General features: G+C 39.7%; 1 protein-coding gene across 1 annotated transcript in view; it reads right to left on the bottom strand.

Annotated features, from left to right (window-relative positions):
* st6galnac3 (ST6 (alpha-N-acetyl-neuraminyl-2,3-beta-galactosyl-1,3)-N-acetylgalactosaminide alpha-2,6-sialyltransferase 3) overlaps positions 1 to 27,765 on the bottom strand; it is a gene marked incomplete at its 3' end in the record, with an annotated part of 70,399 nt that overhangs the window by 20,047 nt on the left and 22,587 nt on the right. The window contains exons 2-3 of the mRNA XM_080503706.1: positions 24,311 to 24,475; positions 16,724 to 17,133 (exon numbers count right to left, since the gene is read on the bottom strand). Of these exons, the coding sequence (XP_080359832.1) occupies positions 16,724 to 17,133; positions 24,311 to 24,475 (575 nt within the window). The remainder of the gene's footprint in view (positions 1 to 16,723; positions 17,134 to 24,310; positions 24,476 to 27,765) is intronic.

The following is a 27,765-nucleotide window of genomic DNA, read 5'->3' on the forward strand; positions in this document are numbered from 1 at the left end:
TAAATCAGAGCCAGTCAATGTGATTAAATTCATTACAGTGCAACACGCAGCTTTGATAATACATCAAATCTCGCTGTGCTTATTTCTAAAACCGATTGCTGGCAGACACGAGCACCTTTGATGAAAATATCTGGAGACTGACAGGCTGAAAGTTTTTGAAATTTTTCAGCAGAATTAGAACAATTAGATTCCATTTTTTTCCCCTGCAGCCTCAATGATGAAGACAGAAAAATTCTGCGTGTGCTGGTGGAGTATTTTTTTCCATTTATGCCTTCAAATGAGTTCAAGTTGTTGCTCATCAATGTTTCAAAGAGGTGTGAATGTTAAAATGTCCACAAATGTTTTCGCTGTCTTAATTACGCTCTGGCGGATATTCTAGCAACCGGCTCATCCAAACCCCACAGAGTCGATGTGTTGGTATGGGGTTGAACAACTGCGTGAATGTCACCATTGCGTAAGCAGATGTCGTTGACGATTCAGAAAAAAATAACAGTGAACTGGCAAACTCCAGACCAGATGAAGCCTCTGTGGGGATGAGATTAGTTACGGTGACAGTCAGAGACACTGTTCGATACAGCAGCATCGCCAGGCTGATGAGGGAGTGAAGCCTCGAACTGATCATAAACAAACTGAAACCTCTGTAGAAATGTATTTTCGATGCAATGGACAGGAGGAGTCAAATTGGGTCGGGGCAAATTGATTGGCCTTATTACAAGTTGAGTCAGAGGATTCATGACCGTTCTGCTCTTGCAAATCTGCCGAGAGTTTTCAGTTTACCACATCGAGATCGGGGGTCGGCTTCAATGTAGAACGGTAAAAGATAAATTAGTTAACTGCACTTCAGCTGTGCAGCAGACAATCCTAGTGTCACTTTTGAGGGAATGGCTGTGGCCTGCTAATCCTCAGCATCGCACAATGAGCAAAGCAGTATGTTTTTACTTCAGTTTTAACTTATCTACATATTTTCTGGTATCAGAAGCTTGAGTTGTATGTTGGAGCTTTGGATTTTGTACTTTACCTGGTTATTTTACTATTGTGTAGAAGTCACAAAGAGACACATTCTTTCACAGATGAAAGGAGGTGTAGCTTCCAGAGGATAAGGCTTCCAAACAGCTGCTACTATTCTGAAAGCAACAACAAGTTTTGGGGGAACTTATTGTTTTTATTCAAAGCATCTATTATTATTTTACTATATATATGTATGCATAGATATTCTTAAAGATTCACGCCTTGTCGGAACCAAACAGTGATGCAGAAGCTCTCAACACGAATATCGCCAGTTAAATGTAGTTGAGAGTTTGCATATTCCCCTTATGTGTGCTTGTGGGATTTCTCTAGGTACTCAGAAAATATGAGTTTGAGCTTAACTGATGCCTCTAATTTTCCCATCTGTGGGACTGCCTGTTGAATGGATATAAGGGTTGACTCCCCAATAACCATTTAATATGGAAAGCAACCTTTTTTATTGAAGAAATGAACATTTATAATGTATTTAAATTAGACAAGCTCACCGGATGAAGGCTAATGTTGAAATTAAACATCTGAGGGGCACAAAAGTCAGTAAAATATTGTGGATCTCATTACAGTGGCAGTAGGAGATAAAACAAGAAGATGACCAACCTCAGCAGGATTAATAGTCTTGCGGATCATGAATACTTAAAGTAATACCCTTAATACGTGCTATTATTTTCTGGCTGAAAGTGTTATATACCTTTGTTGCATTTGTCTGATGATACTTTTCTTCTGATGATTGAAATATATTATACACCCACTACTTTCACTTCTCAATACACATAATTCCACATTCCTTCGTGAGAAAGATTATAACCAATCACAAGGGGAGTCGGTGTCAACTCGGTGTCTGGCTGCACTAAACATTATGTATGCTCTCTCCCACATGGGCCACTCGTGGGTTGGTAATGAGTTTGTGCCCCAGCACCATGGAAACAGACCAGCTGTCAACCAATAATCTTCCCACAACCCACCTGTCACCTGTCAGGAGCCTCTGTAAACGGCTGGTTTGAATTTTAATTCACTGCAAGGAAGGGACAACAACAATAACAAAGGGAATTTTAAGAAGTGCCCTCTGCTGCACCAGACCCAAACAGAATAGGAAAAAAGTGCACATTAGTTGAAGCAGACACTGGCATTATTTGGATTTGTATTTCCCTTATATTTGACAGAAAAGCTCAATAATAGCATTGATTGTCCCTCTCTCTCTACTTCTCTTGGTTTAATTGCACTGAAGCTAATGCATCCAATTCCCTTAAGTCAGGGTGCACCTCCAGTGATGCATGTAATGTACTGAAGCTCTTACTAGTCATGCCTTTTACCCAAAACTTTGCAGGAACTAAGTGTGAACTGGGAATTGCATTTGTTTTGGACCAGACTGACAATCTTACAGAGAAAGATTAGAGCTCCAGTTCAAGTGGAGTACAAGAAAAAAAAATCTTTGACACATCTGCAGATTTAACACATTTAAAATGCCTCAGAAAGGAGTGTGTGCACATCCTGCACAATATTCAGGTCAAATGTGGGACAAGAAAGTCAATCAGAGCAACAAAAGATTTAATAAAAAATCAGTCTGCTCACTGAATTACTCTTTCAAAACGTTGTTATTTAACTGAAAATGGCACCAATTAGACCCCTTTCAATCATTAATAAAAGTATTGTACAATACAATGGGTACTTATCGTCCTTCAAAGAGATAATGGGACATTGTGAAATGGTACTCTGTAAAGCACAAAAACGTTCCCCTGTCTCAGTTAGAAAAAGGTTTGCGTTGATGTAAGTCTGAGTGCAGACAATATTGCTTTTCAAAAGAACTGATCTGAATAAAAAAAGAGTAGAGGAAAACCAAACACAAAAAGGTAAATCGGGCACTTTATATAAAGACAGTCTTATCCCTGCATGCAAATGATCCCATCACAGAGAAACAAACAGTCACACAGACTCATATCCACCTCTGCTGTCAGTTTTGCGTGAGAACGCATCGTTTTTGCATTTCTCCGCTTCAGAAAACTTTAATGTTTACATGTTTCCAACCTTTTCAACGACATTTTCAGGAAACGGCCAACATGCTGAAAAAGATGCAGTTCGCATGTTGTTTATTTGTTTTTTATGAAACTACAGTGTGTCGAGAACAATACACCATAAACATTATAAATGTTGAGTACGTGGACATTTGTATGGACAAAGAAGTTGGACTGTTATTACATGTGACGCTTCGCTAAAAATTAACATGTGAAGTAGCAGAATTTCAGAAAAGTTCCGAGGATTCCATGAAGATGGACTTTTTCTGAAAAGTTCAACCCTAGGGAGCTGTTTTCAAAAAGCTTCAGTTTTTGTTTTTGTTTTTGTTTTCAGTGGCTCCAAGCACCACTGCCGTATAAACAAACCCGCAAATCAAAAACTGCTTTAGAGTCACCAAACAACCTTATATGTTTTTGGACTGTGGATTCAAACGAGAGAAAATCCACATGTGAGAAAATCCTCTAAGTCCAACCCCAGCTCAAACCATGTTCTTCCGGTGAGAGCAGAGTCCAAACGAATACTGTTTGGCCTTGATCAGGATTATTAGTTGAAAAAAATTATTGAGTTCATACATGTGACCAAGCTGACTTCAAACAAATCCTTAATATGAGGCTGGACTGTGAGACTCAATGCAAAGCTTTACAGGTCAGCTTGAGCCCAGAGTGACCCTGAGACCAGGGAATAATGTGACCGTGTTGCTCCTCTCAAAAATGCTAAATATTGTAGAATAGAATAGAATAGAATAGAAATACTTGATTAACCCCAGGGTAAAATTCTTGATTAATGGCTGTTCTATGTTTGCAAGCTTTGAATGTAGGGCATTTTGAAAAAAGTGTGATTTTTCTCTCATTTCAAAGACATTACATTTTTAATAGTTTCTGCCACTGACTGACTAAATAAATCACCAGTTAGAGAAAGACTGACAACGTAATCAAAAATGAAAATAAATGTCAGCGGCAAGTCTAATTCAGAGTGTCCGCAATGAATGAAAATGTCACTCACTTCATCTCACTCGAATTGAATTTCAAATGTCATTCGTGAAACACATTTCTATACAATTCACCGGCCTACATCTTAATGTAAAGAAATGTGGACCCCATGATGAGCCTATTGGCTCCATTTATAAGAGCTTTGACAAACAGCCTGAAGAAACAAAATCCCATCATTATCTGCGACCGGAGCGGAGACCTTTGCAGGGAAAAAAAACAGCATTTGTTTTTATGCATTATTCAAAGTAAATATTTAATGTTTAAGAGACTAAAGCCTTGTGCCTGTTGAGGGCTCTATCTTAATCAGACGGAGTAAAGCAACATAAGTGAAGGTTTTTAAGTCCTTTTACACCAAAGAAAAAGCCTGGACAAGTAACATCAGCCATTTGGAAAGATTTGTTTTGCAAAAAAAACAACTAAACATGTATATACTGATATAATAACAATTGACTGAAGGTCAGAAAAGGTGAGTGGGAGTCTGAAAAGGTTTGTAAAAAGTGCACGATTTTTATAGGAAAAAGGAGAGCGTGGAAAATAAGATAAGTGGCAGAGTCTGAGCGCTCACTGCCTATTCAACATGTTAATGGGATGCCTGTCCAAGACCAGGGGAGTAAAAACCAAGGATTAGCAAAACAGATGAGGCCCAACTTATTAGATTTCTCCTGGGACAGAGATCAAGACAAAGACCTTAGATCCAGAATTACACACAGAACTACTGATTATCATTGATTTAAAGCTCAATAATCAATTAATCTCACTTGTTCTGTTGAATTATTTAGAGCAGAGTCCTCTTGGGCGGGACACCTCAGAGAGCCTCACAATAGGGAGTAATCCCAATAGCTGCGGTACTATTAAGCACTCCCAGGCCACTCTTAAGCCACACCAGGTCCTCTCTCGTACGGTAAAGAAGATTTATGGTAGCTCACAAAGAAATGTGCAAAGGTTTTAATATGCAACACCCTCCCGCTCTTGGTTTTACGGGCGTCTTACGGGGAATGCTGCTCCGATTTTACATTTTCGTGTTCATCACACCACATTATGCTGATGACAAATCATGCTGCACACAAATCAGAAATCCGAACAGTGTGACAGATGAAATAACGAAGTGATCACTCTTCCTTTAACGTGTAATACATTTGCTAATGTCGCTCATTTGCCCATAGCCAGATCTCATACAGACTCACTACATATACCTTTCTACATGCACAACATGTGCTCATGCACATGGAGAGTACATTTGTTAGACAACAATTCAAACTCTAAAAACTAAAAACAAAGCCATTCACGCTGTGGAGCTGGGGAAGCACACGGAGAGAAATGACAGGCAAAGATCCTCCAGAGGTGAGCATGACAGGTACAGGTGGTACAGATGGTCTGAAAACCATGGGGGGGGGGGGTCCGCCTGAGGACAATTTCAGCAGCAGAACAGCCAATGACTGTTCTGCTGTATGTAGGATATTGTAGTATTTTTATAGTATTATAGTAATCTGCCTGACTAAGATGTGTCGTGTATTCAGACAAATCAGTCATAATTCTGACAGATTCCTCTGTCTCACATTTATTCAGTACACTGTAAAAAAAAGTTTTGCTACAAGGTAAATCAACCAGCTTTTGATGTGTCAAACACATTTTAGAGCCACATACACTAAATTAGTAAAGGGGAAATATTTACCTTTACCTTTGTCCAAACAAACTTGAATGTTTTAAGGAAAAATAACTGCCACTTGATACTGTTCATGAGAAATAAATCTAAATATCCAGTAACTATGAAACTGTTCATGACCATTCTTGGCTTATAAAATAGAAATAACACAAGTTTCATAGCTGTTTTGCAGTCAAATGCAACCTTGAATGCATAGATATTTGAATATATTTAACAGCTACAAAGTATTACAAATAAACTATCCAAATTAACTATGAAAAGGATTATTTAATTTTGCTTCATTTAAAATTCAACAAAAATAGTCTTTACTTGCATACAAATCCAATAAAATAAAATATACATTGATAGAGATGCATGTTTGTGCTCATACATATTATATTCTGCACTGAAGAGTGCACTGATGCACTTTCATTATGTGATGCTGGCACTGTAACCAGTACTTATGAGCATTTCTGGGGAACACCATTAGCTTAAAAAATAATGACTAATAATTACACTATAACTATCTGTATTTGTCAAATGCAGCCTTGTTATCCATAAGTTGGGCTTGTTCATTCAGTCTTTGCAGTTTGCGAACCACAGAGGAAGCTATTGGTATTACTATTTATTTTTTACTTAGATTTGCATGCCAGCATGTTTGAAAATCCACATGCAAAACGCGACGCACTAGAGCTGCGAGTTTGCTCATTGAAAGGTCTGAAAGCTGGTGTTTGTTAGGCAAAGAAAAGCACTGAATGATTATTAGTTGCTGGGTGAGGAATTCTCAGAAGAAGAGCAGCTCTGCTTAGAGAGATGAGGGTTTGACAATTTTACAAGCCAATTTTAATACTGCTGCCAAGAGGTGATTGCTTCTCTTTTCACACAGTGTTGTACAACTATAATCTGAATTGACTAGTTCACATCCAATCTGGAGCCAAACCTATAACAGCACACCGCTGACAAGATGCATTATGGCCGCGGCTACATGAAGCACTATGGCCGCGCTCATTCTTCTTACTTAGGACACTGATGGGTGATGCATCTCCGTCCAAAGTGCATTATGTGATATCACACGGTGAGTGTTGTCTCAAATCATACAGCAGCCTGTATGTCTGGCCTTTTATGGTTTGGGCTTGGTTTGTAGATTATTTGATTGTTATTCTATTCAGAATGGTGATCAAACAAAAAAAAAAAGAAAGCAGGATGAACATCAGAGGAAAGCTTGTTTAATAATAATAATAACTTTATTTGTATAGCACTTTTTAAAATATTGTTCCAAAGTGCTAGTTTAAGCCACATTGTCTTCGAGGATCCATGAGACACAGACAAAGAGGCAAAGCCATCTGATCTGTGGAGCAACTTAGAATTCAGCACCTGCTGCAGTTAAAATGTCAAACAATGGCCCGGGAGAGGAAGAAGAGGAGGACGAGGACGAGGAGGAGGGCAAGTGGTAAAAATTTACGGCGGTATACCTATGAAACACTCTCATGCCTGACTGTAGCTTACCACATTTCAAATGCTCTCAGGCTCTCACCTTGACAATGAAATTCTGGAAGCACAAACCTCCTGCATGTTCGTGGTCTTTCCTGTTGCAATGATGCAGACAAACCCACCACCCTTCCATTGTGTTCCTATGATCAACTGCAAACCTGATTAATGTGAGATTGGAGATATTTGCAGACCATTAGCATTGCTGGAAATGAACACTAATGTTCTTGGGTTTTATATACTGTTCCACTGCGTCTTCCAAGAGCCGCGGGACAGATGATTTATTGTGTTCATTTTGCATTAACTTTATCATTTATACTTCCATTACACTGTGTGGGTATTAGCCATTATTTGACAATGCAACACAAAATGTTGAAACACTTCAAATCACACAGAAACAAGAAATCCAAACCATGAACAATAGCCCTAAGTGCCTGAAACGGCATCTTTCTATTTATCTCAATATCATCTGCAGTATTATTCCTGATGGCTCCACTGTTTTTAGTAACCTACTTTACATTTTCATATTCTTCCTGTTCAATTGTATATCATTTTGCTGAAGGGGCTGCATTTCTCAATAGGGCTAATAAAGTTTCACTTTTACCTTATGGTTGAACATGGACAATATAACCCTACAAAGGATCAAGTAAAATTCTTGTGAAAACCATACAGAAAATATGCAACAAACTGCTCAGGGACAATGGAGCACAGACACATCCTTAATACACAATGGCACGTTGTAAAACATGGAATTACGAGGCCATTTTTATCCTTTTAGTGTGTTGCTTTCAGAAGTCACAAATGCATTACATCTAATAAGGCATTTCAGATGAGGCTGGCTTGCTCCATGACTGGTGATGCAGGTATGCGGGAGATTTGGGACGAGCAAGCTTATTCAGACGCCGCAAAGCAGAGCAGAAAAATGCTTTCGCAGCTCCTGTAGCTGCAGGCGAACCATCATGTCTACCTGCGTTATAGCCCAGCTTGTACAATAACCGATTCATGCGAGTCAGACATGATTTCGTTAGCAGCCGCTGCAGAGATTTTATTCCAAAAGCGAAGGAGCTTCTATAAAAGAACGTGTGACAAATGTATGCCACTTTTGTGACCCAAGTGTTGTGACATAAAAGCAGAACTCATCTGCCAATACCGTGGCACAGCAAAAAAACGACAACAATTAAAATAAAACGTGAAAAGGAAGAGGAGAAAATTGACACAACGTATGGCCAATAGAAGCAGCTTGGGCATTTTGTCAACATGACCATGTACACCTGGACAAAATCAAATTCATTCAAATAATGATTTTCTGAGTCTGTTGTGGTAGACCTTGGGAGCTGAGAGCCCTGATGCCATTCTGCACAAAACAACCTTTAGAAATGCCAGAAAAATTAACCTGCATCATACAACAATTCATTGTAAATGGGCTTCCATTGTTGAGTTCACTGCTGCCCACGTTTGATTTAATCACTGAATGGAAACCTATTCCTGCACAGCTAACATGATTGTGTTCTTTTAATTCACTGTGGATGAGATTGAAGGCCATTGTAAGAAAGTCTGAAGGTGAAAGGCTTTTAATTGGAATGGTTTTATAATCGTTGTGATGTGAGCAGGCTTTCATGCTGAGCCAGAAACACTCCAGTGTCTGGCCTCAGTAATACTCATTCATTTATTATTATGATTAATATAATTTTTCTTTCAATGGTCACGCAGTGACTGGGGCTTGGGGGCCTTCCTCTGAGGAGTTTGCAAGTCCTTTCAGTATATGTGTGAGTCTTCTTTGCTGTTGCTTAACAACCATACCGACAAAAGGGATGAATGGGAGTATAAAGGCATGACATGACATGAAATATTCAGACACAGTTTTCCTGCTGTGAGGTGAGAACGTGAAAATATATTTGTTTTACAGACAGATAAGCAATTTTTTAATGTTACCATGGCAAAGATTTGTATGTATGCATGTATGTGATTTGGGTGCCAGCACATTGGAGAACAAAGACGATAATGCCACTGAAAGAAAAAGTGGATTGATGGCAGCCAATGTACACAGAAGAGTATTGTTTTAAAAACTGCCAAATTTCAGGTAAAAGTTCATTCTGGTTTCAAAATGTGCAAAACGCCCAGAAATAATGACAATCGTTTTCTTTCTTGCCTTTTTGACGATTCAAGTGGAAATTCATGGACAGCCAGAATTTCCTCTTCCGATTAATAGTTTTTCTAACGTCAGTTTTTCGAACATCATTACGACATAAATGCAAACGAGCTTCAGGGGCGGCTGCACTTTGCCTTTAGCTGACAGTTTGCTTTTCTCCCTCCAACAAACGCCTCATTTCTTTTTCAAACGGAGTCACGGACACTCATAAAAATGGCACGTTGCTGATCCCTTCTTTCCTTTGAGAGCAGACACTGTGATGACTTTCCTGTTTCTCTGATTTGACCGCCTCTGACCCAGTGGACGGCCACCCAGGGCGCCGTGTTATTCATGTCTCGGGGTTTCCATGGGCTTCATTTAATAAGATAATTTCACAGCAATTATAGGCTTTCAACATAGAAATATAATGTCATTACATGCTTGCTCAGTGACAGATTTTTCGTTTGGATGGAGCTCAATGTGCTCGGTGCTCATTTTCTGAACTGTATGCAGGGGAAATCGCCGTCTTATGCGGGAAGGAACAACAATGAATCCTCCCGTTCGCTTTTCTCTTTAAACGGCTCGTTGTGATAAGCATGAAATCACAGTTATGTGGCGATGCAGCAAACACAGTTTCAATCTCCCACATGAACCAATGGCAACAATTCCACAAACTGTTGTTTCTCTTCCTGACATCACAACGCAAACCAACTATAGATACAGTCACGTACTACACAGCCTGTAAACACTGTACACCGCCACAGAGTCATTTGACATTGAAGCCAGTGGCTGCTCTCAATAACACCAAGGACACAGATTGCATCAACAAAGTTCAATGATCCGGGGTTTCTTTGTCACATCTCTTCGCTTTCGCTTGAAATGTTTCAAGGTCGTGCAGCAAGGTTCAGAATTTCTCTGTGAAGGTTGAGCACAAACTTTTTTTTTTTTATATGCACAGTGACACATTACACATTGCAACAATGAGAATTCCATTCAGTCAAATGAGTGTGTTCATTAAAGAAACTGATTTTATATCTAATGAAATAAGTTATCGTTAATAATCAATTTATATTTTTGAAGATATGTTTATCCCGTGAGGCTTGGAGAGGATGATTACTGTGTGTTGACTATCAGAATATTTAGGTTCTGATGAAATTATAAATTCAAACCATCCTCAGCTTGGTCCCTTTCCATTAGTTTATATTGAATCAATCTTTAGATTTGATTATTGTTGTAAGTGGAAGTCCATGATATTGGTTTTCACTCATGAGCACTATTTTCGTTGAAACTCCCCTTCGGGCCCCGAAGACGCTAAGATCCCCTTCCATTTACCATTTTTCAAAACTGGCTAGGTTTGATGGAGTTTTGTTTTAGTCTTGCTGAATTCCTATATTAATGTGTACTAAAGTTTAACTAACAAATATCACATACAAATATTAGTTTTTTCTACGATGCATTTCAATGCAGACAACTTTACGTCGATCTGCAATTCAGTTCCTTTATAATGAGATTGAAGTTTTTCTGTTTGCTGCTGCCTTTCAGAAAAAATAAAAATTTCATTTTAACATTGCTCTGTATCTTTTACACTTTTTTGTGTATTAAATGTCTCGGATGTCGTTATCCTTGCCTGGGTTGTCTTTCTCTGTTTTGTTTTTTTTCATTTTTCTCATTGCTTTTGCTCTTGCAAGTTGTACATGTTTAATGTTGTAAAGCATTTAGAATTTTCTTGTTGTTGAAATGTGCTATACAGTTAAAGTTTCCCTGCCTTGCGCTTATGAAATTAGTAAAGCTGTTACACCTACTTAAGTTTTAATAGGCTGTTTGTTTTTGTTTTTTGGCTGCATGGGATATCGGTGTGTCTCCTTGTCCTGCTTATTGAGCATCGCTTTAGCATTAACCGGAGGAGGAAATAAAAATAATAAAACTTCAGTCTATAGCTGCATTGGCTGCCTTGAAGAAACATTAGCTTACCTTAATAAGAGCTGTCTGCTGCGGTTTGCATGCTCAATAGCATGGTATCTCAGCTGTTTTGTCTCTTCTTTGTATCGCCAATATCAATATTTTAGAGCATCTTCCATCAAATAGCTGATGAAACACAGTTATTGTAAGACCGAGCTTGCTCTTTCAAAAATAATAAAGTATGGCAGTGGAAATCAGTTTTGTTTGTGAGCTTGGACACATAAGAACTTTTTATTTAAAGTTGTGGTTTTACAAATTGAAAGCACTTGCTGTCAAGTGAGTTCACAGGTCATTCACAGCAGCGCATCCTCGGATTTATTCAACTGGCATAACCACCAAAAGCATCTTGCCGGTAAGGAGCCGTTGATACAGAGAAATACTGAACAACATTTCTTAGACCGTGTCCACAACACAGAAGAGAAGCTATTGAGCTGAATGGTTTCTCATTCAAATCTATTTTGGGATGAGTAAGCACTGAGTGCCAGAGGTACTTATACTCCTATGAAGTGGATGACCACAGATTATGAAGTATGATTACATAGCCGTGACATTCACGCTAATAAGAACACATTAAAATAAAATCTAATGCATAGCGGGAGCCCCATGAGAGGGGAGCATCTGCCATAAAGTTCATCTCTGATTATGGTGACTCACTTGTGATGATAAATCACTGATGAAACATCAATTTTAGGTGACTGCTAAACTGGAAACTTTTCAATTTGACATCTGTGGTTTGGTATGCTTTGTGTCAAAACGGATGTTTCCTGTTTGCCACCACTGACTATGGTACCGTAATTTCCTGTAATTACTGCTTAAGGATTAGAATTCTATCATCTTTTCATCATCTACCAACCACAGCAACAAAACAGCTTTTAAGTAGTATGTGGAAAATATTTCACCATGCTGTAAACTGACATTCTATTGACTAAGGTAAACTGGAGTGCAAAAAAAAGTTAATGAGCTGTGACTAAATACCACTTGGGTTCTATTTAAATGAAAGGTCACCTGTCGAGTTTTTGACCATGAGCTTGCTGTTGACTAACGCTTTAATAAGTAGGTGCTCACAGTGTCTGAATCTCTTGCGCTTCATGCATGATGACATATCAGAACAGCAGAAGCAGAGGAAGGACTGGTCCTGTGCAACACTTAAACCTCTGTTGTAATTTAAGGCCATTTATAATACTGTGTTTATACACACAGATTGATATATTGTCTAAATCTGAAGACCTGTTGGAAATAACTTGAAATACGATTATGGGTTTGAGCCCTTCTGTGTGGAGTTTCCATGTTCTCCCTCTGTGGGTAGTCCAGTCTCCTCACACAACACAAATACATGTGTTTTAGGTGACCTAGTGACACTAAGTATCCCTTAAATGTAAATATATTTTGTGTGATGTCTGTCTCTCCTGCTCACCTTCTCTGTTTGCCCTGTTGATGTGTCCATGATGGACTCAGCCATCACCTACAGTCAACGAGGGAGTGGCTCCATCACCCCGGATCAGCTAGACCCAGATTGCTGTCCACTTGACTGCAGGAATATATCAAATTGAAAGTGATAAAAGTAGATGTTTGATTGACTGATAAATAGAAAATGGCTTATAAATGTGAATGGTACTCAGGTGCTGCATTAATCAAGCAACAACTTGATAGAAAAAAACAACAACTGAAGAATAAAATATAACACCTGTATTTCTCGCAGTCATCAAATTCATTCATTGAGACTGCATACGATGTAGCACTCAATCATGTTTATAAAATAAATGTTTGGGTATTTTATTACATAATTGGTTTTATTACATTCAAAATAGCCAAAATCACTACATTACTGGCCGTTTTTATGTTATTAGCCAATATTCTATTATTGCTTGCGACACCTACATTTACCTCACGCTGCTTAGTCAATCAGACATTTGGACAAAACCATTCACAAATTTATTCAGTGGTTTATTTGCGATCAAATGAATTTCTGTTGAATGAGCGAGGCCCGCACTAGAGAGATGTACTGCTTGTGCTTTGTGCTTATTAGAAGAAGGACTGCAGGCCAGCTTCTGCGTAAATCCTTGACTTAATACAAAGCCGTATGAAAAAATTTTTTACCGCAAGGTTAATGAAGCCTTCTCACAGGATGAAATATGCTTGAACTTTGAGACATTTGACAAACAGCTGAAAGGGAAAAAAAGAAACGCACAACTGCTCCGAAATTTAGAAAACAGTGACCTACATCTGAAGACTACTGCTTTTAAAGATTAGAGGATAAAGATCCTCACGGGAACAAATAACATTACTCACACTATCGAAGACAGGGGGAAGGTGTCAGGCCAGTGAAAGCACAAACGCCGTATCTCCATCCACACAAACACAAGCGCACACGCACACGTGCGATGAAGGAGCAGCTGGCTGGGAAGTGAAGACCCAGGTCACGCAGGCCCAGGTGGCAGCGCTATAAAATGACAGTGTGATTTAAGTGCTGTGTCGTTGTAAGGTCTGTTATCTACCGCCGCTAACAGGGCCACGGCGACACGCTCCGACAGCCGGCAACTGCAGCTCAGGAGGTATTGCTGATAACAGAGGTTCAGCCCATGCAACTTGCCGCCGCAGTGCGCAATTACATGAATCATATGTTTAAGTGGCTGTCAACCACGTTTGCGTCCAGAACTTTTCAGTACCGTGGCTCCTGTTAGATGGCCTGATCTGGCATTTGATATCTGTTCCTTTTAGAGTGCAATTATTAGCTGTTAGCTCAGTGAAGACGATGACAGGATGAATACAGAAAGAAGAGAGGATGACAGGTGACTGTGACATTACACCTGAAACAGTTCAACATTTTTCTTTCTCCACTGATCAATCAACTGTTTCATTTCATCCAATTTAGGATTGTGGGAGCGCTGGAGCCTGGAGACGTCACAAAACCACAGCTAACAGAATTTCTTTTTCTCTTTTTGGCTGTAAACTTCAGAACGGAGTTCATTTCAGCATTGCAAACTGCTGCTATCAATAATTGGAAGAATACTCATCTTCATCTCTATACATCCTGATAAGCAGTCATTGTTTTTTTTTTTTTTTTTCCCCTACAGCATAAATTGTGCACGGTGTTTTAGGAGCTGGCGTGTTGTTTCATTTCCTTCCTGCTTGGAACAACGCCTCAATTTCCTTTGAGGAATACACTGTGCAACAACAGACACTCCCGTCATCCCAGATCCGCAGCACTTGCCAGGTTTGATGGGTTTGTTTACATTCTGGAGAACACACTGAAAGAAGTCAGGATGGTATTTTGTTTTTAAAGCGTTTCTAAATTTCGCAGTGTGTGACAGACACACATTGGAATTTAAAAAGGGTTTGGAGGAGCAGTTTCAGTCTTTTTTTTATTGCCTCTGTAAAATGTTTGAGTGGAAATTTAGTTAGTACAGAAAACCAGCTTGAACAGAATCTTGTGACAAAGTAGTTTCATTAGTTCAAAATAAAAAAGTACAAAAGAAAATACAATTTTTAATAGATTCAGCTGATTTAATGTTCAGCTTTGTGGTTTTAAGTGTTGCACAATTAATGTAATATTTTGTAAATTTATATAAGAACACTATAATCTGATCCTGGTAATGGTTTCTATATAAATTAGTTTGAAGATTGTCCTCTTGCTTTGACCATTACACTGTAGTCCTGGTCTTCTTTCTTTGCACCCTGATGCCATGTTAATTCGTGACAGTGGCGGCCTTTGCGGTCGCCCCCTTTGGAGCTTTATAACCTCTACGATTCTGATTCTACTACGGTGTGGTTTCCTCAGCCATATCCAGAAATGGCTGAGCTTCCCGACAAACCATTTGAATCACTTTCTGAGAGACGGTTACATGGTCGACTGCCAAATCAACTGGCGGTGGAGCTGCATTTCCCTTGATCAAGTAAGCAAGTCAAAGCTGAGGAGGCTCATCTACACGGCTGGCTGCAGCAATCTGGATAATTAGAGCTGTGGTCGATGGCAGTTCCATCTTTCCGACGCCGATGATTATCCCTGCACCACGCAGGAAGCACTGACCGTAAACCAGCGAGCACACATACAAATTACAAGGTAAAGACGGGCAATCTGCAGCACTAAGAGTGTTTGAAGAGCATGTTGCGCTGCTTTGGTCTTTAAAACAAGAATGAATGTACCTAACATGGGAGCAATAAGAAAAAAAAACAATTGCTGAAGTTTCTTTTGTAGTTTGAATGATTAAATGAGCTGCAAACAGCCAAAAGGTATTAGTGCAGCAAAATGGCAGCAGTTCTTCCCTTTTTTTTTTCCTGACTACATTTAAATACATTGTGTTGCTGCCTTCTTTCAGGCTAATTCAAAAACTGTTTCCATGGACACGCATTACCTCTCACTACCAAAATATCTGCAACCAAATTTGATTCGTACACAAAGAGTGACTGACAGGTGCAGTGGTGTACATGAAGACAAAACCACTCAGTGCTCACCAGAAATTCATTAGACGTGGTTTATTGTTAGACCTCCTTCTTGGGTCCCTTTTACCGAGCAGTAATGACTGAAACGCTGCATCTCGCCTGGGAGCTTTATGTCCTGTAATGAGATTCTTCTCCCTTAGCATCCCTCCCTAATCCCACGCCTCTATCTGCGCTTTGCGGGACTCCAGAACAGCTGAGCCAAGCCGAACATGGACGCTCTACATGAAATTCAATGTTAACCCTGCCATGCTGAATAGGAGCGAGACAATGGAGCTGCAATGGGACGGATGCTACGCCTATTACCGAACATGTTAATCCTCTTAAGAAGTTAAGAGAGGTCTTGATGACATAGCGGGAAAAGCAGGAATTTAGAGCTCTGCGGAAATAAGCAGAGACCACTATGTGAAAAGAGGTTCATCTGAAACAATGGCAGACCTGTCGTCTTGTTCTCGTAGTCATTAACCTGTAATACTCTTTTGAGAATTGATAGAGCAGGGACGCCCAGGTGGGTTTGTCTTTAAATTACAGTGTAACGCTTCAACATAAAGGTTTCGTGTCAAACGTCCCCTCCAAACAACGACCACTTATCTTACCGACAGCACCTTGATCTGCAGCTTCAACCAGTTTATCGTGTCCGGGAATGCTGAACGAGCCAACGTGCTGTTGGGTAAGTTGTCAGACCAGCTGCAACCACCATGTTTAGAAAGACTGCCTGACTCATACCACCTCATTAACCAGATTTCCCCCAGACCGGCATTTAGGTGATGGATATAAGTAGGCAGCACATCCATCTTAAACTCCTCCGACAAGCTTGAGTTTAAAGAAATGGCTTCCAGGGCCTTGTAAAGCAACTTTAGAGTCAAAACTTAAAGAGCTTACAATTCTAAACCCTAATAAAAGAGGGATTTAAAACAAGACAGCTAACATAGGTCATCAACATTGACAAAATCAATATTACAGTAGAGAACAGAATGATAGCCAATACAGAGCAACAAATCTGAAGGTCAGTGACACTGTGCCAAAAACAAAGTGACTGAAACTCACCTGTCCTTTCCCGTCTCCTTTTTAAACACCGTGTCACAGTAGTTCATCCGTTCATCTGTGTGGATGTAGATACGAGCGTTTGGGTATTTTTCCAACACTTTCAGGAGCATGTTGTAAATGACCCCCTTCCCGTCCTTCCTCATGTTTCGCAGTGGACCCCACACCACGTAGATGGTGTCATTGTTCTCGCCGAAGAAGTGGTCGGACTTGTGCACCAGCTGGGGCACGCTGGTGTGGGAGACGACCCTCAGGGTAGTTCGGCGGCCCACGTCCTCCTCGAATCCCTGCGTGGGGGCGTTGTTCATCCGCATGACGCACGGATAGCTGTCGATGTCCGCGCCGATCGCTTGGCCCAACATCTGTCCAGAGCTGGACACGATGCTGCACAGCTCACAGTGCAGCTTCAGTGGCTGGCCGAGAGAAAGAAAGAAAGAAAGAGAGAAAGAAAGAAAGAAAAAGAAAGAAAGTTATATGGAGTCTTTTTCCAGCCTTTCAGCTCTCAGAGATCAGGGTCAGTTCCACCACCTCCTCCATCACACAAAAACTAGACGATTCAATCTCTGACAAGGCTCAAATAATCATAGGTCTCCAGGTATAGGTAATTACAGGTCAGTATGCAGGTTTCTGACTATGTGGCATTGAATTACAAAATATGTGCAATTTGCTCGTTTTATATTCTGCAAAATCATTAAAGAGTTACATTTCAAATATCCATAATTAATTGAAAAACTGTTTGGAGGAGCATTTTCTTCTGTCGTGTTTTTATTGTCTCAATGAGACGGCAAGTGACAGTTAAGTAGAAATTTAGTACGTACAAAAATCCAGCTTGAACAGACTCTTGTGACAAAGCAGGTTCAACTTCTCAATTCAATGTTGAGCGATTAAGGGGTTATTGATGAACTGATCTTTGAACATAAGGAAATGCAGCATGTGAACACTATAATCTGATCCTGTTAAGAGTTTCTGAATAGTTTATATTGGAGTTAATTTAGCATGACAGTGGCGGGAGCCCCATTTGGAGCACTGTAACCTCAACAATGTCCAGAAAGAACCGAGATCCCTGATGAAACATGTGAAGCATTTGAAGTTTCAAAAACGTTACATCTCTCATAACTGTAAATTAGAAAAAATCAGAATTGATTGTAGATACTAATGGCATTTTCTGTGTTACATTTTGTTATTATAGTGCACATTTTGTTGTGTTGTTGTGTGACACACCAGCAAGAACTGAGGTAATATATCAAAAGTTAGTTTTGAAGGAGAGACATAAACTTGACTTAATGCTAACAGTTTGCTCAGTTTGTCAGAGACAGCATCTTTGCAACTCTTGAGTTTTCATCGCTAACAAAAGCAATAAGGAAACTTGTTTCTGTTTCTATCGAGGCATCTTCAGCAAGACTGTGGTACAGTTCTCACAATGCCGCCACGAGGAAGCCAGATGATTAGACTCAGTAGAGAGCAACCACAGTGCAGAATGCTGCACTGGTTCATCATTCACATCTATAGCTTGAAAATATTGGGGTTTTTATTTGCCTACTTATACATCCGCCATCATTGAGAAAATAAAGAATACAAGCTGACCATAAATTAGCCCTTTGAACACCTTGAAACGACAACAGAAAAGCTGAGATACCGTGTAAACGACAACGTTGAAAGTGTAAACGCTTCGTTTTCATTTCAGAAAAGTTTTGCATTTACATAGCAAAACTCTGCTGTTATTTGCTTCTACAATAAAACCAAACGCATGCATGCAGACAACAGTATGTGATAAACATTAACAATGGCAATCGCACAGATATTCACATGGACAGACGACCAAATTGGATCATTATTGTGAGTAAATCTCTATAAAACTACCAAGTCCTCGGAGAATATTGATTTGGAGTCATGATACTCTGGAGGCAGACGCCATTATTATTGTGGATCTACTCATGCATGTGCAAGAGAAGTATTTACTATGACTGTGGTGCACATGCCCAGTAGTGTCTCTGCCATCTAACCAGAAGAGCCTGAGCATTTTCAAATGGTTACTTTTACCCTCAGTTTATACAAAGACAGCGTTGGAGCTTTTATCACAAAGTTCCATTTTGTGAACTGTTTTCAAAAAGTTGTGTTTTTGGGGGCTCGGAGCACTGTTGTCATTGTAAACGGGCATCCAAAATGCAACGAAAGCTTTACGTTTTTACTTGAAACTTTGTCGTGTACAAGGATCCAAATCATTATCTGAAGCCAAGCTGTGCTGGTGTTAGTCTGGTCAACACAAGCATGCCAGTTAACCTAAACAAGCTGTGTTTAGCCTATCATCCACATTAGGCGCTGTTTTAGAAGATCAAAAACGGGGGCTCTGTCATCTTCTGTGTTTTCTGGTATGTTTGGTGAGTAACAGCGCCCCTAAAGGCCTGGCATGTGTACCTCATGCACCAGAAGCCTCGTGTTGAGTCGTGTTCATAGGGAGATGTGGACCGAATTTTTTTTTGACAATCTCAGGGAGAAAAAAGATCATTTTGGCTTGTGTGGATGTGGAGCCTCCGCCACTACATTTCAACCCTTCCAAATTCAAATTTCACTTCATTGACAAAGAATAATGTTCAAACTTATTCAAGTTCTTAAAGAAACACAAGAACAAATGTTTGTCTCTTGCAAATACAATAAAACACAGAAATAATAAGCTACTCATAGAATGTTTCTTGTTCCATTACTTTATTGTCAAATAAGTTCCAAATCCTTTTCATAACCATCAACAACTATACAACATGTCATGGTGCTTAATATTTATCTCAAAATTTTATAGTTTGTGATATACTTTATGTGTTTAATATTATCAAAGTGATGTTTTGGCAAGAAGCTTGCGTGGTCGGAACATTAAGTGAAATGCACTTGGTAAGGATTAATAAAAATGTATATATTCATCAGGATTTACAGGCTTTTATAATTTTCTTTTGGACCTTATGATTGATGTCACACCGTCCAGAGCTAACAGAGATTAAGTTAATTAAATATGAGACCTAGGAGGTTACAACTGCGACAGCGCAGCACAGGAAAGAAAGGACATTGTGTTATGTACCTTGCTGTAATTTTTAAACATATCTTATTATACTTTAGTGAAGCAAAGGGATTGGTAATGAATCTTCAATAAGAGCTCTTAGCAACGCTTTGCCAGGAGAGGAAGCCTTCTCCGAATCAGAAATGGGAGATTTAGTTAATGGAAGCTATTATGCTTGGTTTGTTTTGATGAGATTAAACTTACTTAAATGAATGAACGCAAGGAAAAGTTAGAGAAGAAATAGCAACGTGTCATGACTAAGCCCTGTTTATGATACGCTCAATAAAAACTAACTGTACCCTCGCTGGTTTTGAATACAAATTGCATTTTTGCTGCATTCAAGGAGCAAACATGACGTTCACTTTTGTGTTTTGTGCATTTAATCAACAAACAAAAGAGTTCTGATGCGCAAACAGAATCCCACAAGACAATCCAGGCAAGTTTTATTTTTATTGTGCCGACACAAGATTGACTACTTGGAGAGGAAATAACAATCAAGCTGATTTTGTTTCCAAAAACACATAATTCTCTGGGCAGATTGCTCCAGTAAAGCCTCCCGCTATTGCTTTTTCTCTCTTTCACGGATTCAATCGGGGGTTAAGAAATGATCTCGGGACCTGGGCAGGTAGTTCTCCATTTACTGGGTGGTTGAAACGCACATCGCTGCAGCCTTGAGCTGTCACCAGCCCGTCCATCATCACTCACTCCCCTCTGCCCTGTTCATAACTCCATCACGCCTTTCAGCGCACACAGATTGGCCGGGCTCTGTGGGGAACACTGGCTGGATAACTGCATGTTTCGACACAGGAGTTTGTGATTGGAAAAGGTACCACCGAGGAGCTCCTGAGCAAGGCATTTAACCTCCTGCTGCTGCAATAAAGCGCCTCAGAGACAAAAATTAATCAGAGCATGTTGTATTTAAATGGTTCAGTGTGTCTGCAGTTACGCATCTACATTATAAAAGAAGTGTATTAAAACCTCATCTAATGATTCACAAACAGACATCTTGCAGCAATTGTGTGAATTTTACATCCTGTGTATCGGTAAAAATGTTACAGCCTCCTCTCCTCAGCTGTGATTCATGCTCCCGCTTCAGGTTCGCTACAGCCACATTTCAGCGTGGCATGCAGTTACCGCACACAGAGTGCACTTTTATAATCCCAATAATTCTGGCAGCCTGATAAATACCAAATCTACTCAGCAAAGCCTCAGATTTTAATGCATGAGTGTATTAAAAATAAAGAGGGTTATTTAAAAAAAAAAAAAAAAAAAAAAAACAATCCTGAAGCCGCTGCCATGGTCATCATTAAATTATAGCAGTGGGGCGTGAACTTAACCTTGACGTTCTTTAAAATGCTCTGAACACGATTAATTAATCAGCAATAATTATTACATTAACATGCCAAGTAGCTTGGTGTAAAATGCTTCAGTGGGACTCAAAGTCCTTCTGGATACAAATTAATTGATTATCTCTGCATGGGGAAAACAGATTAAAACCAGATGCTACTCTTGGGGCAATCACATTACACCGAAGAGCAAAATTCAAACGTTACGTTGCATACAAGTACATTCTCTTTCTTTACATGCAGTAAGTTAACATTGGCCTCAGCTAACACCAGTGTGCAGAGAACAAAACACTATAAGCATTAACGATGGTGAGTACATGGACATTCATGTGGTCAGAACACCAAGTTGGATGGTTATTACAGGTGACTCTGAACTCTAAACCTAACAAGTCCCAGAAGAATATGGACTGGGAGTCACGACACTCTGAAGGCAAACATTGTTGTTAGTGTTGATTTACTCATGCGTGTGCAGTAAAACTGTTTACTATGGTCGTGGTGTGGATGTGAAGCGTTCCAAAAAATATGACTCTAAATACTCTGAACTGGTCGTAGTCCCTTTGGGGAAATTCCTGTTTTCTGCACTGACCCATCCTATTCCAAGAATGAGGCGGTGCAGCCACAGTACGCTGTTCCAGGGAACCAATGGAGGTTCAGGGTCTTGCTCAGGGACCCAAGGTGGGTCCTTGGGTCCCACACCTGTCAGCTGTGGCATTCATACTCCTCAACCCAGTATGGGTATAATAGTAACTATAAAAAAGAAAAAAAGAAAAATGGGCAGTGCAGGTAACCGGACCAGCTAGTTAGCTACGGTATTTATTTTTACAAAGGACATTTCCCACACTGATAAAAACACAATCACTATCATATTTAAATTTAAAACATGGATATGTATTAAGGTGTTCACCCTCACAGATACAAGAGGAAAATGAACCTCTGAATTTGTTAAAGCTCGGAAAGTGTTGAACTGCTGTCGCTGTAGCCAGCAGAAATATTATTACAGCCCGTAACTGTGGCTCTGCCTTATTAATAAAATGCAAGCGGGGAAGCTGGAGCAACACGGTCCAGAACGAGACGAAATCTCATTAATGATACCAACAAATTGATCGAAATTAGAAGTCCTTTCCTTTAAAAGAGCCTGAATTTAAAGTGCTTGAGTCCCCCAAAAAACACCGAGTTTCCCTCTCAGGCTGCGATAGGCCAGAGGTGTGAATGTAAAGTGCCACAAGACAAATGTTTTCCATTTCTCCTGAAAAGCAGAGCAGGAACAATTTATCACACCTACAGACAGACTCAATCAAATGAAGAAAATAAGGTAGACCATTCCCATGCTACTGGGTTATGCATTATACATGCTTGTAGGAGGTTTATAACACCCCAAACAGCGGCACACTGTGGATTGGCAAAGACTGCCTAACTGTCCAGGAGAAATATTACTGCTCCTTAGGTGTTTGTGCATGCTTAACAGAGGCTGACAGCTCCTACAGCCAGCCTTCCTTCCCGACGTTATCGCTTACGACACCCGGCACAGGAGTCTCACCTTGAGCAGACCTACACAATTCTGTCCATCCGTTGTCAGAATTTTCAGGACCGAGCACAACACTCAAGACTCATATTCAGGCCAATCATGGCCCTTACTGATTTACTATTAAAAAAAAAAAAAAACTTAAACTCACACTGAGCCAAAAAGAGGCCTAATTCCAGCAAGGCTGCCAGTCTTTTTTCATGATTTGCATGAATCTCTCAGGGAGAGGGCAGTGATTTAAAGCAGGCTTGTCTGGAGGCAGAAGGAGGAGTAGACGTAGAGATTGGTGTAAGGCGTGATTGCCTCTGGGCCCATGTTGTGTTGATGAAACCCTCAGAGGCAGAAGATGACGCTCTGCATTAATCTGACAATATCGGCCCGCTCATATAAGGCATCCACATCTCATGAAGGGCCAAGAACTCCACATCTGAACCTAAAACTGAGCATGCACTGTGTGAACTCTCACTGCATGTCGGCTAGAAATGTTGCCTTGCATCACCGCCGGCTGAATTTATAATTTCCTTGCATGACTAACCAATATTGAAAATATGAGCAGAGAGTCAGTGTGCTGCTTCCACCAAACAACAAACACACAGCTTGGTTGTTACATTTGGATGTGGTGGGAATTAAAAGACTTTGATATTTCAATTTCTATAAATTGTGTTGGGAATATACAGCACAGAGCTGTTTGAAGGCAGAAGAATAGGATCACGGGCAAGGGTGTTTGAAATTACAAAGAAATGATGGACACAAGAGACACTAAACAGGCGTTTTCAGATCCATCACCGAGAACCTGATACAATGAATTGAACTAATCCTTAAGGAGGTGTTACATTTGCATGAATGCATCTGAATACACCTTCATTACAGAGGTGAATCAGTGTGCTGACAGGTTAATGGCAATAGATGTTATAGAATACACACTTGGTAGTTTTATAGATGAAGGACACCCATAATAACTATTCAAGTTGTTCGTCATCCATACACTTTTATGAAAGAAAAACGAAAAAAAAACATTGTGGTGTAAACAGAGCCTGAGAGTGACAAGAATTACACTACAACTTTCTGCCATTCAGTGTTAAGATTCAGTGTAAAGAGTTTGCCTTGTTCGTTTATTTTTTCCTCTTTGCTTGTTATTAAATTCCAGTTTTATGTTGTTCAGTTTTAGCTGCAATGCTGAATAAAGATCAACATTGTACTTCTCATGTATAGTTTAGTGAGACTATTAGCAAGTTTTATCTCTGTGTGTATACAGAGGTTTCAGACAAACAATAATCTATCATCACAAAATAATGTTTTTTAACACCTATTTTATTTACCAAATCAAAGATTTTAACTTTTTGATGGTTAGTTGCACATTATCACAGATACTACACCAGTAAACTACACCAATGTAATAACATACTGTTCAGTATGACACCTATTTGTCCAGCTCCTTTTTTTCAGCGAAACAATACGCTTTTTTGTCATACAAACAAGTACAACAAGATCAAGCTGCTTTAATCACATTGGAAGAATTTTCCTTGAGATGACTTCGACATTGTTATTTTGTCTCATTCTGCTGATCGTTTCAAAATATGTCAACTTTACATCCAAGAAAAATGATACACGTTAGATATTTTTTGCGATGCATTTCATTTTGGGAAACTTGCTGCCCTGTGTGTGTTTGCTCTCACCTCCTCCTTGACCATGCTGACGTAGCCCGGATGAGGCTTGAAGGCCTTGTCCGACGTCTGACCAAACACGGGCTCGAGGAGGAAGTAGGGTTTCTCCGAGTAGTTCACCATGACCACGAGGAAAGACACCACCACAATCAAAGCGGTGGCGATCAGCGATTTCCTCTGCGAAGGAGGAGACAAGGTGTGCTTGTGACATGACTGAAGAAATCTGACTCACTCAACATTAGACCACATCGACATTCAGCTTTAGACTTTTTTGCCTTCAAGTTTTGTAGCTAAAAGTGAATAATCAACATAGAAGTGGCCTTGGGAGGTCCATCCATCTGCAGCAGTGAATAGAAAATGTACAGTGTCAAGACAGAAACCAATATGAAAAAAAAAAATCATCTATTATAACACGGGGTTATTATAGTCCAAAGCAGAACACGTGTTGCATTGTATTAAAACAGTGTAATTCACAAAACACAGTTTTATATGGAAATTGTTAAGCAGTCCGACAAAAACAAGGTCAGACAAGTATTATATAACGAAAGTGCTCAGGAGGAAAAACATAAAATCGCTTGAAAATACAGTAAGATAAAAACACACACAAAAAAAGCTAAATTGTATGTTTTAGTGAATGAAGGTTGGGCTGAAGAGGGACATTTTGAACTTTTATTTAAATGTGTACACTTCTGGTTGGCCTTGGATCTTCATCCAAAGAAGCTGAAGAAAACCTCACCAAAAGACTTAGAATTACATTTTGGTATCGACACTATAGAGTTACATCAGAGGATCTGAGGGGTCATACCAGCTTTATAATGCTCATGAGCATGTGGATGCCAGATTCAGATGCAAGACCACAAAGTGCTTTCAAAAACCAATGAAACCATTTCTGAACTACGAGAAGATTTCTAATAGCTTGTTGTTGACCTGAAACCTAGCAATGTCTTCACAATGAATAAAAGCCGATTAAGGCAACATCAGATTTTAAGTTAATATCTAAAATGAATTGATTGACAGATTTTTCAATCTGTTAGTCTTTCTGAGCCTTACTGGCTGATACTGACTGATAACTAAGGCCTCAGTTTTGGGTCTCATCACCTGTACGTTTTATAGAAGCTGATTCATAACAGATGACGTATGCTTTAAATATCCTCGTGTTTTCATTCGGCTGTTCAAATCACAATTTCACTTTTGTCGCACATCTTTCAATAGATACGTCAACTTCATGCAAATGTGGTTGGATTACCAAGGATTATTGAAATTTAGACAACTAGTATTGCATAATTATTGATGATTATTGGTTGAGAATACCCAGAACTTAAACAAACAGAAAAATGACGATTTGCGAGAGTCACTTCAGTGTGTTATTGAACGGCAGGAACAAGAGCACTAGTATTCTGGGAGCCAGCTTCTAAGCAGCAGAGTGACTTTGTAACATGGAGGAACGTAAGCATTAAATTCAGGATTTTTTTGATTTTTTTGATTCCAGACTGACGGCTCGCAGTAACCTCTTCCCATCACTTCAGATGTATCGAATATGAAAAGCCCTCTCTGAAGTCCTACCCCTCCTCAGATAGTCAATTTGCAAAGATTAACACTTAATCTCTGCTCATTGACACACACAGTTTCACTCAAACGTTATCGAGCTGTCACACTTTGAAATCGCTGAGTTGGTTCATGCACATTTGTCATCGGTGTTAATCGCACTCTGAAGATTGATGTCTGTCAGCTCAATAGTTTTTTTCTAAAGCTTTCTGAACAACTACTTAGTGAATTGCATAGAAATTCATTTTCCCCAACGGAAGAATCCTGTTTACCCAATTAGTTCATAATGCAGTCTTAATTGTGCAAAATTTCTTGGCGTTCCACCTTTAGTTTTTAAAAAGGAACATCCGCCTGAGGATGCATCGGCTGCAGAAAGCTGGCTGAGGTTTACCGATGTAATGTGAAACATCTCAATAGCTAAACGACAAACTGCCATGGAATATGAAATATGGTGCATTCACAAGTGATCACTCCGGCAGACTTTGGTGATTTTCTAACTTTCCAGTGACTTTTAATGAAACAATATACTTTTGTACAGACAAACATTTATGGTTCCCAGATGATATGACTCTAACTCGAAAACGTTTGCCTTTTTTCATGACTTCAATTCTGTTCAGGCCACTTTGATTTACTTCTATTTGATAACCCAGAATTGTCTGAAAAAGGGCAGCAGGCCGGTTGTTTTCAATTGTTGTTGCAAGTTTTTGAAAGTGTAAATACATATTATTAGACCTGCCACTGCAAGGTGGTGTCGTGGTTGACACTCAGACCTCAAAGCTGAAATATCCTAGATTTGAGTCCTGACTTGGTTCCTCTCCATGCAGGTCGTACATGTTCTGGGGTTTCTCCAGTCATAGTCGCAAATGATCTCATAATTGTCATACTTAAACTACAGTTTATCGTATAAGATACCCTATTTTTAAAAATCTGGAAATCAACGCACAGGATCGTTGCCATGTGATCAGCTGATCGTTTGAAAAGTAAAAAAGAAAAAAAAAAGAAAAAAAAGACATATTGAAACACTTCGAAAAGTTCAGAGTTTACATCTTGGATGCAGTAAGGCTACCACAAACATCAAGGTCTTTCATGGACTGCTGGATCTTGTTTTTATTGTAATACTACAAGTACAAGTAGCCATGGGGACAAACACAAAGCTTGAAGGGAACATCACAGGCCACAAGCTGATTTCTTGTGAATGGATTAGGACCTCTGTTCACTTCGCATGAATTTAATATTCTACTTTTCAGTTTTAGCACTTCTACCAATAAAGCAACAGCTGGAGCATGGCTTGTTTTGGTTTTTTGGGGGGGTTTTTTATACACCGCAAAATCTAAAGGTAAGAGGTATTACGGCTCGGCAGAGAGCTAAACGTGATGAATAATGGATAAGAGGCTGAGGACAAGGAAAGGTCTCACAGAGGAGAAACTATTGGCAGGGCAGTGCTGGAAATCAATGCTCAGACGAGAGAAAGAATCAGACTGGGGTGAAAAAAAAAATCAGCGGTGTGCTACAACATTGCAGAGCCTGGGGGTGATGATAGATTTCAACCGAGCTGGAGAATTTTTTTTTTTTTATCCAGGAAACTTCAATAACGTGCTCCTAATCTAATAGACAACACCAGTGGGAAGCTCTGGATTTTTTTTTTCTTTTAGGAAGGTGGTGTTTCACAGGTTCTTTGAAGTTATCTGATGGTCAAAAGATTGGATGTGGCGCACAGTAATGGTGATGCCCCGACAGCCAAAATGCCCGCACCGCCACAATCTCTGATCTCTAACATCAAACGTCCCAAGGAAGGCACCAGAGGCTTCGCTTCCTAGACAAGATCAAACATTCGGTGGGCTAAAAGGGTGGGAGGGGGGGTGCAAAAGACGGTGACCATTTGCTGCCCCGACAAGCCTATCACATCTCACCAGTTGCACCTA

The sequence above is a fragment of the Blennius ocellaris genome (assembly GCF_963422515.1).
Source record: "Blennius ocellaris genome assembly, chromosome: 10".
NCBI classification, from domain to species: domain Eukaryota; kingdom Metazoa; phylum Chordata; class Actinopteri; order Blenniiformes; family Blenniidae; genus Blennius; species Blennius ocellaris.